Here is a 15,483-nt window from a genome sequence, read left to right on the forward strand (position 1 = left end):
GCCCCCTTTTCTCCCTTCTACTGCCACAGCAGTGTTCACTCCCACTAGAGCCCATATTCACAACCCTTCCTTGCCGAAAGAGAACCAGCTTCCGCAGAAGCTCCTAAACCCCTTCTCTGCCGCAGCAGAGCCCGCTTCCGCAGAAGCATCTTCCCCGCACCGCAGTGCCAGCTCCCGCAGGAGCATCCCCCCCCCCCCCCCTCCCCTTTTCTCTGCCGCAGTAGAGCCCGCTTCCGCAGAAGCACCTCCCCGGCACCGCAGTGCCAGCTCCCGCAGGAGCCGCCCCCCCCCCCCCCCAGCCCCCCTTTCTCCCTTCTACTGCCGCAGCAGTGTTCACTCCCGCTAGTGCCCATATTCACAACCCTTCCTTGCCGAAAGAGAACCAGCTTCCGCAGAAGCTCCTAACCCCTTTCTCTGCCGCAGCAGAGCCCGCTTCCGCAGAAGCATCTCCCCGGCACCGCAGTGCCAGCTCCCGCAGGAGCACCCCCCTCCCCTCCCCCCCCCCTTTTTTCCCTCCATTCTCTGCCGCAGCAGAGCCGCTTCCGCAGAAGCATCTCCCCGGCACCGCAGTGCCAGCTCCCGCAGGAGCACCCCCCTCCCCTCCCCTCCCCTCCCCCCCCCCCCTTTTTTCCCTCCATTCTCTGCCGCAGCAGAGCCGCTTCCGCAGAAGCATCTCCCCGGCACCGCAGTGCCAGCTCCCGCAGGAGCACCCCCCCCCTCCTCTCCCCTCCCTCCCCTCCATTCTCTGCCGCAGCAGAGCCTGCTTCCGCAGAAGCATTTTCCCCGCACCACAGTAACAGCTTCCGCAGAAGCTCCTAACCCTCTTCTCTGCCGCAGCAGAGCCCGCTTCCGCAGAAGCATCTCCCCGGCACCGCAGTGCCAGCTCCCGCAGGAGCACCCCCTTCCCCTCCCCTCCCTTTTCCCTCCATTCTCTGCCGCAGCAGAGCCCGCTTCCGCAGAAGCATCTCCCCCGCACCGCAGTGCCAGCTCCCGCAGGAGCCCTAGCCCCCTTCCCCCGCCCACCCATCCCCCTTTCCCCACTGCCGCAGCAGCATTCACTCCCGCCGGAGAACACACTTACAACCTTCTCTGCCGCAGCAGAGACCACTACCCTCCTCCATAGGAGTTTTTTTCCATTTTTCCCCCAACAGCGCTGACGCAGCTCCTCCCGTACATCACTTTACGCTGCATCACTCACTACGAGCGTCCAGCATCCCTTAAGTCTTAAAGCTTTTTGGGGAGCTATTCGGCTGCTGTCCTACAATTAATTACTTGCTCTTTGGGGAGCGCTTATAGGGTTCGGGCCAATGCTGAGCTCGGACCCCTCCCCCTGGGCGGGGGAGAGCCCTGGGCTCGGGAATGGCTACCGAGCTCGAGGCCCTCTCCCGGACAGCACGCCAAATACGCTCAACCTTTCACTCAGTTCATTATCAGTAAGAGGGAACTCGTTAAGTGATGTTTTCTGAACAAATTTAGGGAGGAGCTCGCGCAGATAATTAACACGGCTGGTTCACCATCAGCAATCATTCCCAATCATCCCAGGAAATCCCTATAAATATCACAACATTCCTACCTTCACTATCTCTTGTTTCATCAAGGCCCTCCTCCTCCCCGTCTCCTCACCTTTTTTCCGAAAGGGGGAGCGCTTATAGGGTTCGGGCCAATGCTGAGCTCGGACCCCTCCCCCTGGGCGGGGGAGAGCCCTGGGCTCGGGAATGGCTACCGAGCTCGAGGCCCTCTCCCGGACAGCACGCCAAATACGCTCAACCTTTCACTCAGTTCATTATCAGTAAGAGGGAACTCGTTAAATGTCAGAAAACAGCGTTTCAGCGCAGAACAAAGTTGGTTCAGGCAATGCAAGCTGAATCTCTGTCCAACTTTAAATTTGCAATCTGTGCATGAATAAAAGCTATTTTGCAACACAGAGAAACATATCTGAAGGTGTTAGAAGTGTTTTGCATGATTTTTGAAGTTAGACCCTGAAATGTCAGAAAACAGCGTTTCAGCGCAGAACAAAGTTGGTTCAGGCAATGCAAGCTGAATCTCTGTCCAACTTTAAATTTGCAGTCTGTGCATGAATAAAAGCTATTTTGCAACACAGAGAAACATATCTGAAGGTGTTAGAAGTGTTTTGCATGATTTTTGAAGTTAGACCCTGAAATGTCAGAAAACAGCGTTTCAGTGCAGAACAAAGTTGGTTCAGGCAATGCAAGCTGAATCTCTGTCCAACTTTAAATTTGCAGTCTGTGCATGAATAAAAGCTATTTTGCAACACAGAGAAACATATCTGAAGGTGTTAGAAGTGTTTTGCATGATTTTTGAAGTTAGACCCTGAAATGTCAGAAAACAGCGTTTCAGCGCAGAACAAAGTTGGTTCAGGCAATGCAAGCTGAATCTCTGTCCAACTTTAAATTTGCAGTCTGTGCATGAATAAAAGCTATTTTGCAACACAGAGAAACATGTCTGAAGGTGTTAGAAGTGTTTTGCATGATTTTTGAAGATAGACCCTGAAATGTCAGAAAACAGCGTTTCAGCGCAGAACAAAGTTGGTTCAGGCAATGCAAGCTGAATCTCTGTCCAACTTTAAATTTGCAGTCTGTGCATGAATAAAACCTATTTTGCAACACAGAGAATCATATCTGAAGGTGTTAGAAGTGTTTTGCATGATTTTTGAAGTTAGACCCTGAAATGTCAGAAAACAGCGTTTCAGCGCAGAACAAAGTTGGTTCAGGCAATGCAAGCTGAATCTCTGTCCAACTTTAAATTTGCAGTCTGTGCATGAATAAAAGCTATTTTGCAACACAGAGAAACATATCTGAAGGTGTTAGAAGTGTTTTGCATGATTTTTGAAGTTAGACCCTGAAATGTCAGAAAACAGCGTTTCAGCGCAGAACAAAGTTGGTTCAGGCAATGCAAGCTGAATCTCTGTCCAACTTTAAATTTGCAGTCTGTGCATGAATAAAAGCTATTTTGCAACACAGAGAAACATATCTGAAGGTGTTAGAAGTGTTTTGCATGATTTTTGAAGTTAGACCCTGAAATGTCAGAAAACAGCGTTTCAGCGCAGAACAAAGTTGGTTCAGGCAATGCAAGCTGAATCTCTGTCCAACTTTAAATTTGCAATCTGTGCATGAAAAAAAGCTATTTTGCAACACAGAGAAACATATCTGAAGGTGTTAGAAGTGTTTTGCATGATTTTTGAAGTTAGACCCTGAAATGTCAGAAAACAGCGTTTCAGCGCAGAACAAAGTTGGTTCAGGCAATGCAAGCTGAATCTCTGTCCCGCTTTAACTTTGCAGTCTGTGCATGAATAAAAGCTATTTTGCAACACAGAGAAACATATCTGAAGGTGTTAGAAGTGTTTTGCATGATTTTTGAAGTTAGACCCTGAAATGTCAGAAAACAGCGTTTCAGCGCAGAACAAAGTTGGTTCAGGCAATGCAAGCTGAATCTCTGTCCAACTTTAAATTTGCAGTCTGTGCATGAATAAAAGCTATTTTGCAACACAGAGAAACATATCTGAAGGTGTTAGAAGTGTTTTGCATGATTTTTGAAGTTAGACCCTGAAATGTCAGAAAACAGCGTTTCAGCGCAGAACAAAGTTGGTTCAGGCAATGCAAGCTGAATCTCTGTCCAACTTTAAATTTGCAGTCTCTGCATGAATAAAAGCTATTTTGCAACACAGAGAAACATGTCTGAAGGTGTTAGAAGTGTTTTGCATGATTTTTGAAGTTAGACCCTGAAATGTCAGAAAACAGCGTTTCAGTGCAGAACAAAGTTGGTTCAGGCAATGCAAGCTGAATCTCTGTCCAACTTTAAATTTGCAGTCTGTGCATGAATAAAAGCTATTTTGCAACACAGAGAAACATGTCTGAAGGTGTTAGAAGTGTTTTGCATGATTTTTGAAGTTAGACCCTGAAATGTCAGAAAACAGCGTTTCAGCGCAGAACAAAGTTGGTTCAGGCAATGCAAGCTGAATCTCTGTCCAACTTTAAATTTGCAGTCTGTGCATGAATAAAAGCTATTTTGCAACACAGAGAAACATATCTGAAGGTGTTAGAAGTGTTTTGCATGATTTTTGAAGTTAGACTCTGAAATGTCAGAAAACAGCGTTTCAGCGCAGAACAAAGTTGGTTCAGGCAATGCAAGCTGAATCTCTGTCCAACTTTAAATTTACACTCTGTGCATGAATAAAACCTATTTTGCAACTCAGAGAAACATATCTGAAGGTGTTAGAAGTGTTTTGCATGATTTTTGAAGTTAGACCCTGAAATGTCAGAAAACAGCGTTTCAGCGCAGAACAAAGTTAGTTCAGGCAATGCAAGCTGAATCTCTGTCCCACTTTAACTTTGCAGTCTGTGCATGAATAAAACCTATTTTGCAACACAGAGAAACATATCTGAAGGTGTTAGAAGTGTTTTGCATGATTTTTGAAGTTAGACCCTGAAATGTCAGAAAACAGCGTTTCAGCGCAGAACAAAGTTGGTTCAGGCAATGCAAGCTGAATCTCTGTCCAACTTTAAATTTGCAATCTGTGCATGAATAAAAGCTATTTTGCAACACAGAGAAACATATCTGAAGGTGTTAGAAGTGTTTTGCATGATTTTTGAAGTTAGACCCTGAAATGTCAGAAAACAGCGTTTCAGCGCAGAACAAAGTTGGTTCAGGCAATGCAAGCTGAATCTCTGTCCAACTTTAAATTTGCAGTCTGTGCATGAATAAAAGCTATTTTGCAACACAGAGAAACATATCTGAAGGTGTTAGAAGTGTTTTGCATGATTTTTGAAGTTAGACCCTGAAATGTCAGAAAACAGCGTTTCAGCGCAGAACAAAGTTGGTTCAGGCAATGCAAGCTGAATCTCTGTCCAACTTTAAATTTGCAGTCTGTGCATGAATAAAAGCTATTTTGCAACACAGAGAAACATATCTGAAGGTGTTAGAAGTGTTTTGCATGATTTTTGAAGTTAGACCCTGAAATGTCAGAAAACAGCGTTTCAGCGCAGAACAAAGTTGGTTCAGGCAATGCAAGCTGAATCTCTGTCCAACTTTAAATTTGCAATCTGTGCATGAATAAAAGCTATTTTGCAACACAGAGAAACATATCTGAAGGTGTTAGAAGTGTTTTGCATGATTTTTGAAGTTAGACCCTGAAATGTCAGAAAACAGCGTTTCAGCGCAGAACAAAGTTGGTTCAGGCAATGCAAGCTGAATCTCTGTCCCGCTTTAACTTTGCAGTCTGTGCATGAATAAAACCTATTTTGCAACACAGAGAAACATATCTGAAGGTGTTAGAAGTGTTTTGCATGATTTTTGAAGTTAGACCCTGAAATGTCAGAAAACAGCGTTTCAGCGCAGAACAAAGTTGGTTCAGGCAATGCAAGCTGAATCTCTGTCCAACTTTAAATTTGCAATCTGTGCATGAATAAAACCTATTTTGCAACACAGAGAAACATATCTGAAGGTGTTAGAAGTGTTTTGCATGATTTTTGAAGTTAGACCCTGAAATGTCAGAAAACAGCGTTTCAGCGCAGAACAAAGTTGGTTCAGGCAATGCAAGCTGAATCTCTGTCCAACTTTAAATTTGCAGTCTGTGCATGAATAAAAGCTATTTTGCAACACAGAGAAACATATCTGAAGGTGTTAGAAGTGTTTTGCATGATTTTTGAAGTTAGACCCTGAAATGTCAGAAAACAGCGTTTCAGCGCAGAACAAAGTTGGTTCAGGCAATGCAAGCTGAATCTCTGTCCAACTTTAAATTTGCAGTCTCTGCATGAATAAAAGCTATTTTGCAACACAGAGAAACATGTCTGAAGGTGTTAGAAGTGTTTTGCATGATTTTTGAAGTTAGACCCTGAAATGTCAGAAAACAGCGTTTCAGTGCAGAACAAAGTTGGTTCAGGCAATGCAAGCTGAATCTCTGTCCAACTTTAAATTTGCAGTCTGTGCATGAATAAAAGCTATTTTGCAACACACAGAAACATGTCTGAAGGTGTTAGAAGTGTTTTGCATGATTTTTGAAGTTAGACCCTGAAATGTCAGAAAACAGCGTTTCAGCGCAGAACAAAGTTGGTTCAGGCAATGCAAGCTGAATCTCTGTCCAACTTTAAATTTGCAGTCTGTGCATGAATAAAAGCTATTTTGCAACACAGAGAAACATATCTGAAGGTGTTAGAAGTGTTTTGCATGATTTTTGAAGTTAGACCCTGAAATGTCAGAAAACAGCGTTTCAGCGCAGAACAAAGTTGGTTCAGGCAATGCAAGCTGAATCTCTGTCCAACTTTAAATTTACACTCTGTGCATGAATAAAACCTATTTTGCAACTCAGAGAAACATATCTGAAGGTGTTAGAAGTGTTTTGCATGATTTTTGAAGTTAGACCCTGAAATGTCAGAAAACAGCGTTTCAGCGCAGAACAAAGTTAGTTCAGGCAATGCAAGCTGAATCTCTGTCCCACTTTAACTTTGCAGTCTGTGCATGAATAAAACCTATTTTGCAACACAGAGAAACATATCTGAAGGTGTTAGAAGTGTTTTGCATGATTTTTGAAGTTAGACCCTGAAATGTCAGAAAACAGCGTTTCAGCGCAGAACAAAGTTGGTTCAGGCAATGCAAGCTGAATCTCTGTCCAACTTTAAATTTGCAGTCTGTGCATGAATAAAAGCTATTTTGCAACACAGAGAAACATATCTGAAGGTGTTAGAAGTGTTTTGCATGATTTTTGAAGTTAGACCCTGAAATGTCAGAAAACAGCGTTTCAGCGCAGAACAAAGTTGGTTCAGGCAATGCAAGCTGAATCTCTGTCCAACTTTAAATTTGCAGTCTGTGCATGAATAAAAGCTATTTTGCAACACAGAGAAACATATCTGAAGGTGTTAGAAGTGTTTTGCATGATTTTTGAAGTTAGACCCTGAAATGTCAGAAAACAGCGTTTCAGCGCAGAACAAAGTTGGTTCAGGCAATTGTAACCCTACGGTGGTAGTTCTGCTTATAGGCAGGCTAAGAATCTATTGTAGGAGTTAACTAAATCTAGATTCGATGAGGAGGCTGGTTATGTACTAATCATATGGTCAAAGGACTCATAGATTCCACTCCAAAGGAAGCACAGGACAATAGAATAAAGTTTAAATGTAGTTCTTATTCAAATTATTTTTCTTATTTTCTTATTCAAAATTCGATAGTTAGTTCAGTTTACACAGCATTAATACCATTGATGTTAACAAATCGGCCACAAATTTTGAGATCTCATGAAACAAAACAAAAGGGAATATCTTTCAAAGAAAAAAAATTGTTACCCTTGAGTGCACTCAAATATTTTAACTGTCCAACCACCCCTTCAATACTTAGCGTCCATATCAAACAACCCAAAGGAACCGTTGCAGCGCTGTTAGTTGAGGCAGTGGACCAGGGAACCAGGCACCAGGGCGAACAGAGAGGAATCCAACTTCAGTGGAAAGAACACCAGGGATCCGGGACCAGAAGAAGCCTCAAAAAAAAACCAGTCTGTGGGGTAACATCCACTGCTATTGTAGATAGCCAGACTGGTTTTTGTTTTTTTATCCACTGTAATCCACTGTAATGTTGAAATGTAAACCTTTTAATCATTTCACCATTTTAGCTTCAAGCTAATCAACACAAAATGATAGTTTTCACTCACCGAGATAACTTTGTTTTACTACAAATGTCATCTAATTTTCAATGTAATTCAACCTAGGGGATATATTTTGTTTCTAAATAAGTTTCAATCCTTATATTTACTTCTGCTCTGGCTCCCGTTTTTCCAGGCTTCCTTAAGGCAAAACGAATGGCTGAAAACAGTAGAAGAAGAACGTTTCATTGTGCACTGCCACCTAGTGGCGAACTAGATATTACACTTTACTCTAGTTTTAAGTGTTTGCATTAAAGGTCATTTCAGGACTTTATTGGGACAGAATTGACAGGGTTACACCCTCCCCCTCTAAACCACATGAGTCCCTGCATGTGTGTTAAACCTGACAAGGTATCTGATGGTCAGGAATAATGTCTTGGAGTTTCCCAAAAAACTGACTAAGGGCAAGGATTAGGGGTTTCCCTAACTCTTCATAGGTGAACTTGGGTGGGGGATGTCTTTCTCTGTGTGAACGTCTGGGCTCACCTTGTTCTTCCCCACAAGTAACTTCTGAGTGCCTTTTAGGGGTTACAGGGAACCTTTTCTGAGCATTGTCCGTGTCGTTAGCTGGTGTCAGGTCTGTGACCACTGTGCTTTGCAATATTTCATCTTCTGGAATGTCTATGATGACATGGTCACTTTGGGTTGGGGACTGATGGACAGCTGTATTCGTGTCAAGAGGTGCAACTGAGTGATCAGGAATTGGTTGGGATTCTGGCGATTTGAACTCTGGAGCCAAGGGGTTCAGAGAAGACTGAGAGCCACTGACGGGGATAACTTCGAACTCTTGCACATAGGGTCCCCATGTGGTGAACTGTGGAGGTTCATTCACATAGTAGCCATCATCCTCTTCTTCTCTGTCCGAATATTCACATTCCATCTCTTGGTTTTGTCTATTCCTCAGGCGCATTTGAGTTTGTTTGCTTTGATGTTTCACTGAATTAGGAGTAGTCTCAACTGGCAGAAATCCACAAGGTAAAAGTAAGTCCCTGTGAAGTGTACGCTGAGGGCCATTTCCTGTTTCTGGCTTGACTACATACACAGGACCACCGTCAATCCGTTTCACCACGATATGGATGGGCCTTTCCCATTTATCGGCTAACTTGTGTTTGCCACGGACATTGACATTCTTCACCAAGACACGGTCCCCTTCTTCTAATTCAGCAGTTTTCACCTTGGCATCAAATCTGTGCTTATTTCTTTCTCCAGACTTTTTGGAGTTCTCTGCAGCCAGTGCATAGCTTTCTTTGAGTCTCTGGCGCAAGGTTTGGATATATTCTGAGTGAGTTGTATGAGTCTCAGTTGGAGGTTTCAGGCCAAGAATGAGGTCAACTGGCAGAGTCGGCTGCCTGCCGAACATCAGCTCATACGGTGAGTAACCTGTTGTATCATTCCTGGTGCAGTTGTACGCATGTACAACAGGCCTCACAAAGTCTCGCCAGTGATTTTTGTCTTTCTCGTCAAGGGTACCAAGCATGCTGATAAGGGTCCTGTTAAAGCGCTCCACAGGATTCCCCTGAGGATGGTATGGGGTGGTGCGCACTTTCTCAGCCCCTATCAGTGAACACAGCTCCTTGATTGTGTGGGATTCAAAGTCACGTCCCTGATCACTATGAAGGCGACTAGGGAACCCATAGTAGACCAGGAAGTTTTCCCAGAGAGCTTTAGCAACAGTTCTGGCCTTTTGGTCTTTTGTTGGCACAGCTACTGCGAAGCGGGTGAAATGGTCAGTGATGACTAGTATGTTTCTGGTGTCACGGTTGTCGGGTTCAAGGGACAAGTAGTCCATGCAAACAAGCTCTAGCGGGTAAGTTGTTTTAATATTCACCATGGGTGCTGCTCTTTGTGGCGGAGTTTTTCTTCTGAAACAACGTTCACATGTGTGACACTTCTTCTCAACTGATTCTTTCATTTTAGGCCAATAACATCTGGCACGAGCAAGATTGAACACACGCTCTGGCCCTAGGTGACCAACCTCATCGTGAAAGCCTTTGAGAGTTCTTTCTCTGAATTCCTCAGGTAAGACGAGCTGATGAATTTTGTTTCCTCTGTCAAAACATTTCCTGTAAAGGACATCATCAATGAGCTCAAACTTATCCCACTCCCGAAGGAGCAACTTGACTTCAGGTGACTCAGCTTTTACAGATTTGAAGTGGGGCTTTTGTCTTTTTTTGACCAAGGTGATGACTTTCCCAATTGATGGATCGTTTCTTTGTGCTTCATGCCAGTTTTCTTTTGTCATGCCAGGTACAGTGTCTTGTCCAGTACCAGTGAATAGATCAGGTAAGGAGGAGGCGTCAACAACAAGGGACTCCGCAAGGACAGGTAAGTGCATGGTTACTGAATGGCGTTGACATACAGCTGAGACTGCATCAGATGGAATCTCCCTCTCTATAAGACGTTTTGTCATTGAGTTGATCCGTTCTTTTTCCTGCAGGTACTCATGATCCTCTTGAGGAGCTGCTTGAGGTCTCCTTGACAGTCCGTCCGCATCACCATTAGCACGTCCAGCTCGATATTTGATGTTGAATCTAAAGGTTGAGAGGGCCGCTAGCCAGCGGTGTCCGGCTGCGTCGAGCTTTGCGGAAGAAAGGACATAGGTAAGCGGGTTGTTATCTGTTAGGACTGAAAAATCTGTACCATACAGGTAATCACAGAATTTCTCACAAACTGCCCACTTTAACGCTAGAAATTCTAGTTTGTGAGTAGGATAGTTCTTCTCGCTCTTGGATAAGCCTCTGCTGGCATAGGCTATTACTCTAAGCTTTCCATCTTGAGCTTGATAAAGAGCTGCTCCTAACCCCTCACAGCAAGCATCTGTATGCAGCACATACGGGAGCTTGGGATTTGCGAAAGCGAGTACAGGGGCCGATGTCAACTTTTCAACCAGTGTTCTGAAAGAGCACTCACACGCAGGCGTCCACTCTGAGCCAAAGGGTGCTCTGGGGCTTATACCAGTGTTGGGTCTCAGTGTTTTATAAACTTTACCCCTCTTTTTAGGTGGATAGTACCCAGCGGTGAGAGCGTTGAGAGGCCTGGCGATTTTTGAGTAGCCCTCCACAAATCTTCTGTAATACCCTGAAAATCCGAGGAAGCGTTTCAGTTCTTCTCTGTTTCCAGGGCGGGGCCAATCTTTCAGAGCTGACACTTTTTCTGGGTCTGTGTGAACTCCTTGAGCGTCAACAATATGGCCCAGGTATTTCACGGAGGACTTGAAAAACTGACACTTCTCTGGCGATAGTTTTAGGCCATAGCTTTTGAGACGATGAAGCACCTTCAGGAGCCTTGCCTCGTGCTCTTCTAGAGTCTGGGAGAAGACAATGACGTCGTCTAAAAACACCAAAACCTCGCTCAGGTGTAGGTCTCCAACACACTTTTCCATAAGGCGTTGAAAGGTGCTAGGTGCGTTGGTGACACCTTGTGGCATACGATTGAATTCGTAGAAACCTAATGGACATGTGAACGCAGTTTTGTGTTTATCTTCTTCCACCATTTCCACCTGGTAATATCCAGACTTTAGATCCATCACAGAGAACCACCTTGCTCCACTCAGGGCAGAAAACGTCTCCTCGATGTTAGGAAGAGCATAAGCATCCTTAATAGTGCGGCTGTTAAGCTTCCTATAGTCGATGCATAGTCTGATCTTTCCGTTTTTCTTCTTTACGACAACCACTGGGGATGCAAAGGGACTCTCGGATTCCCTTATTATACCAGCATCCAGAAGCTCTCTAAGGTGTTGTCTGACAGCTTCTCGATCGCTGGGGTGTATCGGCCTGGATCTTTCTTTGAAGGGCGTCTTGTCCTGCAGACGGATGGTATGTTTCACGGCGATGGTATGGCCAAATGACAGCTCATCAAGCGCAAAAACCTCAGGGATGGAGTTCAGTTTATCTCGAATGCGTGCCTTCCACTCTTCTGGCATTGGGGAGTCATCCAGATTGAATGAATGTTTGCTATTTGATGTTTGTGAATCGACTTGTGCAGAGGAGGTCATGGGCATTACACTTTGAACTGCAGACACTTCACCAATAACACACTTTGGAGGTAGGGTGACAGTGTGATCTGTGGTGTTGCTGAGGACTACAGGGATCTTGTTTGAAGCTCTTGTGTTTATGTTTATTAGTGCACACTGAATGAACAACCCACCCGGCAGGAAGGAAGATTCGGGGGCTTCAACGACAAATGTCATATTGGAATTGGCTTTTCTGACTCTAACATCTCCAAAAAGATACATTTTGTGTCTTGCCGGAATAGTAATGGGCTTTTCTCCGTGCAATTTCACTAGGTAAGCTTTAGCTTCACTTTCGCGTACTCGGGCCACATGTTGGAGTAGTACTGCAAAACTGTCTGATCTTCTAAGAAACTTGGATTTGTCATAGCTTATTCCACGTTGGTATAACTCAAGCAAGACATTTGTACCAATTAAAACAGGAACCTTGCTATTGAATTGGTTCTCAGGGACAATGAGTGCTAAAACAGACATTTGCTCTTCTGTTCCAGTAACATTCTCAGGGAAGGTTAAGTGGACTTCCACGTACCCCAGGTAAGGCACTGCTTGACCTCCAGCCCCTTCGACCTCGAGAAGATTGTGTATCGACTGAACAGGTAAGTCTGACATGTATCTAGAATGAAAAGTCTCTGAAATTGTTGTTACTTGGGATCCAGTGTCGAGAATGGCATCACATTTCATGTCTCCAACAGAGATGTTCGAAGTGCAACGAGGTCCCACAAGTCCAGGCGGCAATTTGCAGCCAGAAGATTTACTGCTTTCAGAAGAGCACTCATTGTGAGTCATTGCTATGGGACATTCTTTGTCCTCAGCTCCTGGTCGCCCCAAGGCAGGAGCCTCTAGAAGTTTAAAGATGTTTTGTTGGCTCCCTGCTTGGCCCAGAATTTGCTTCGTTTTTCTTTGAGCTCTGCATTCTTTTTCCGGACGAGGCCTGGATTGGGTTCAAAAGTGCACTTTGCAGCGATGTGGCCATCACCCCCACATTTAAAACAGAACCAGGGCTTAGGTGGTGTCGGAGAATGGGGGTTTGAGTCTCTATTGGAAGCTTGCGCGAGTAAACTTTCAGTCTTAGCAGGCAGTTCACTTTGGGCTGGACGGCTCTGCACTCCCTCATGCCTTTCTCCTTTCTTTCCTTGCTGTATTAGCTTTGCAACCTGTATCCTCAACTCTGCAACTTCCTTTTCTAGTTTACAATCTGTCTCGTGTTTCCTTGTTGCAGTGGGGGCAGCTTCAGGTTCGAATACTGGCATGCTCATAACTGAATGAACATGTGCAGCAGCTTTCGTACTTCCAAGGTGCTTTTTCATGCGATCCATCTTTGCTGCTCTCCTATCCTCCTCCGTTCTCAAAAGCAACAACAATTCTGGGAATGAGGGGGGATTGGGTTTCCTGTGTTCGAGCTGCAGGCCAATGATCAGACTCTGGTCCCAGCATCCCCTACAGAACTGCCGGAGTAAGTACTTGTCAGACTCTGCAGCTGAAACTCCCCCTCTGGTTACGGCTTTGGTGAGGAGAGTCTGGAGACGGCCCAAATAGACAGAGGGTTTTTCACCTGAGTTTTGGTTAGAGCCCAGGAAGGTAGCAAATAGCTCCTCTCCATCTTCGACCACTCCAAATGCTGACTCGAGCTGGGTGAGGTAAGCTTGGGGGGTTGCATCCGTCCCAAGCGGCTTAACAATGTCCGCTGCTGGGCTGAGGAGACTCTCCAATATTCTCCTTACTTTCTGTGAATCAGAGACAGACACGTCCTTAAGAAGTAGGTCTACCTGAGTACGCCAGGAATCATAATCAACTTCTCCATTTGGTTTTGGCAGCCGCCCCGAGAATGTACGGATCCTGCTTTGACTGTAGCTAGACGGTGTGGAGTCACTGCGAATGAAATGTTCAACAATAACTTTTTGGACATGAGGTGGGTTAACTGTGCCTTCATCAAGAAATGGATTCCCTGTAGCAGTAGTTGGGATGTTTCGGGAGACTGCATCAAATGAATTAGCAATATCGTTGTTGGTTTGCATATCACCATCTGCACTGCTACCATTTGTGGGGACAGCAACAGGATTTTCAGAGGGCTGTAGCTGAGTATCTGGGCTTTGCGGAGGGGCAAGTTCTGTCCGGGGCTGGGCACTCTGCAGTTCACTTTGAAGTGCTTCCCAGAAGCCAGCTTTACTAATTTCAGCAAGAGAGCTCAATTCAGCTAAACATTTCTGAGCGAGTTCTCGTCCTAGTTCTTCTTGGCATAGCTCACGGACTGTCTTGACACACCAGGTGACTGCTGGATCATTGGGACTGGGCAGGCTACCTAGTTGTACTGGGTCGAGTCTGGATATTGTTCGCTCTGCTGTGTATTCAATAAGTGCACGGCCTCTGGGTTGTTCTGGGTCGTTGGGAACTCTGACTACTTTCTTAATGTCCCCATTAATTTTAAAGAACTCTGTAATGTCATCATCAGAATAAGCTTCATCTATGCCTGTGACATATAGACAACTAGGCCCATGCACACTAAACTGATTGCAAAGATCCATTTTGCAGTAAATGCAATCGTAGTGTACTTCAGCTTTGGGGTGGAGTCTATTTTATACACTGTGCCAACCTCCTGGCTGGCTCGCCACGACTGTAACCCTACGGTGGTAGTTCTGCTTATAGGCAGGCTAAGAATCTATTGTAGGAGTTAACTAAATCTAGATTCGATGAGGAGGCTGGTTATGTACTAATCATATGGTCAAAGGACTCATAGATTCCACTCCAAAGGAAGCACAGGACAATAGAATAAAGTTTAAATGTAGTTCTTATTCAAATTATTTTTCTTATTTTCTTATTCAAAATTCGATAGTTAGTTCAGTTTACACAGCATTAATACCATTGATGTTAACAAATCGGCCACAAATTTTGAGATCTCATGAAACAAAACAAAAGGGAATATCTTTCAAAGAAAAAAAATTGTTACCCTTGAGTGCACTCAAATATTTTAACTGTCCAACCACCCCTTCAATACTTAGCGTCCATATCAAACAACCCAAAGGAACCGTTGCAGCGCTGTTAGTTGAGGCAGTGGACCAGGGAACCAGGCACCAGGGCGAACAGAGAGGAATCCAACTTCAGTGGAAAGAACACCAGGGATCCGGGACCAGAAGAAGCCTCAAAAAAAAACCAGTCTGTGGGGTAACATCCACTGCTATTGTAGATAGCCAGACTGGTTTTTGTTTTTTTATCCACTGTAATCCACTGTAATGTTGAAATGTAAACCTTTTAATCATTTCACCATTTTAGCTTCAAGCTAATCAACACAAAATGATAGTTTTCACTCACCGAGATAACTTTGTTTTACTACAAATGTCATCTAATTTTCAATGTAATTCAACCTAGGGGATATATTTTGTTTCTAAATAAGTTTCAATCCTTATATTTACTTCTGCTCTGGCTCCCGTTTTTCCAGGCTTCCTTAAGGCAAAACGAATGGCTGAAAACAGTAGAAGAAGAACGTTTCATTGTGCACTGCCACCTAGTGGCGAACTAGATATTACACTTTACTCTAGTTTTAAGTGTTTGCATTAAAGGTCATTTCAGGACTTTATTGGGACAGAATTGACAGGGTTACACAATGCAAGCTGAATCTCTGTCCAACTTTAAATTTGCAGTCTCTGCATGAATAAAAGCTATTTTGCAACACAGAGAAACATGTCTGAAGGTGTTAGAAGTGTTTTGCATGATTTTTGAAGTTAGACCCTGAAATGTCAGAAAACAGCGTTTCAGTGCAGAACAAAGTTGGTTCAGGCAATGCAAGCTGAATCTCTGTCCAACTTTAAATTTGCAGTCTGTGCATGAATAAAAG

General features: G+C 44.3%; 1 protein-coding gene and 1 long non-coding RNA gene across 2 annotated transcripts; both read right to left on the reverse strand.

The window, feature by feature from the left end:
• Positions 1–7,115: 7,115 nt before the first annotated feature.
• On the reverse strand, positions 7,116–9,634 carry LOC141309792 (uncharacterized). Its single transcript, XM_073832564.1, has 2 exons — positions 7,655–9,634; positions 7,116–7,570 (listed from the first exon to the last, which is right to left on the reverse strand). The coding sequence occupies exon 1, from the start codon at positions 9,555–9,557 to the stop codon at positions 7,983–7,985; it is 1,575 nt and encodes a 524-aa protein (XP_073688665.1). The 5' UTR covers positions 9,558–9,634; the 3' UTR covers positions 7,116–7,570; positions 7,655–7,982.
• A 4,787-nt stretch (positions 9,635–14,421) lies between these two features.
• On the reverse strand, positions 14,422–15,236 carry LOC141309796 (uncharacterized). Its single transcript, XR_012347343.1, has 2 exons — positions 14,961–15,236; positions 14,422–14,876 (listed from the first exon to the last, which is right to left on the reverse strand). It is a non-coding gene; the product is annotated as an uncharacterized lncRNA (long non-coding RNA).
• Between the last annotated feature and the right edge of the window lie 247 nt (positions 15,237–15,483).

The sequence above is a fragment of the Garra rufa genome, unplaced genomic scaffold (genome assembly GCF_049309525.1).
Source record: "Garra rufa unplaced genomic scaffold, GarRuf1.0 hap1_unplaced_003, whole genome shotgun sequence".
Taxonomy (NCBI): Eukaryota; Metazoa; Chordata; class Actinopteri; order Cypriniformes; family Cyprinidae; genus Garra; species Garra rufa.

Excerpts from the sequence above, each read along its gene's own strand:
- LOC141309792 (XM_073832564.1), bottom strand. The coding sequence starts at position 9,557 with ATGAAAGAATCAGTTGAGAAGAAGTGTCACACATGTGAACGTTGTTTC.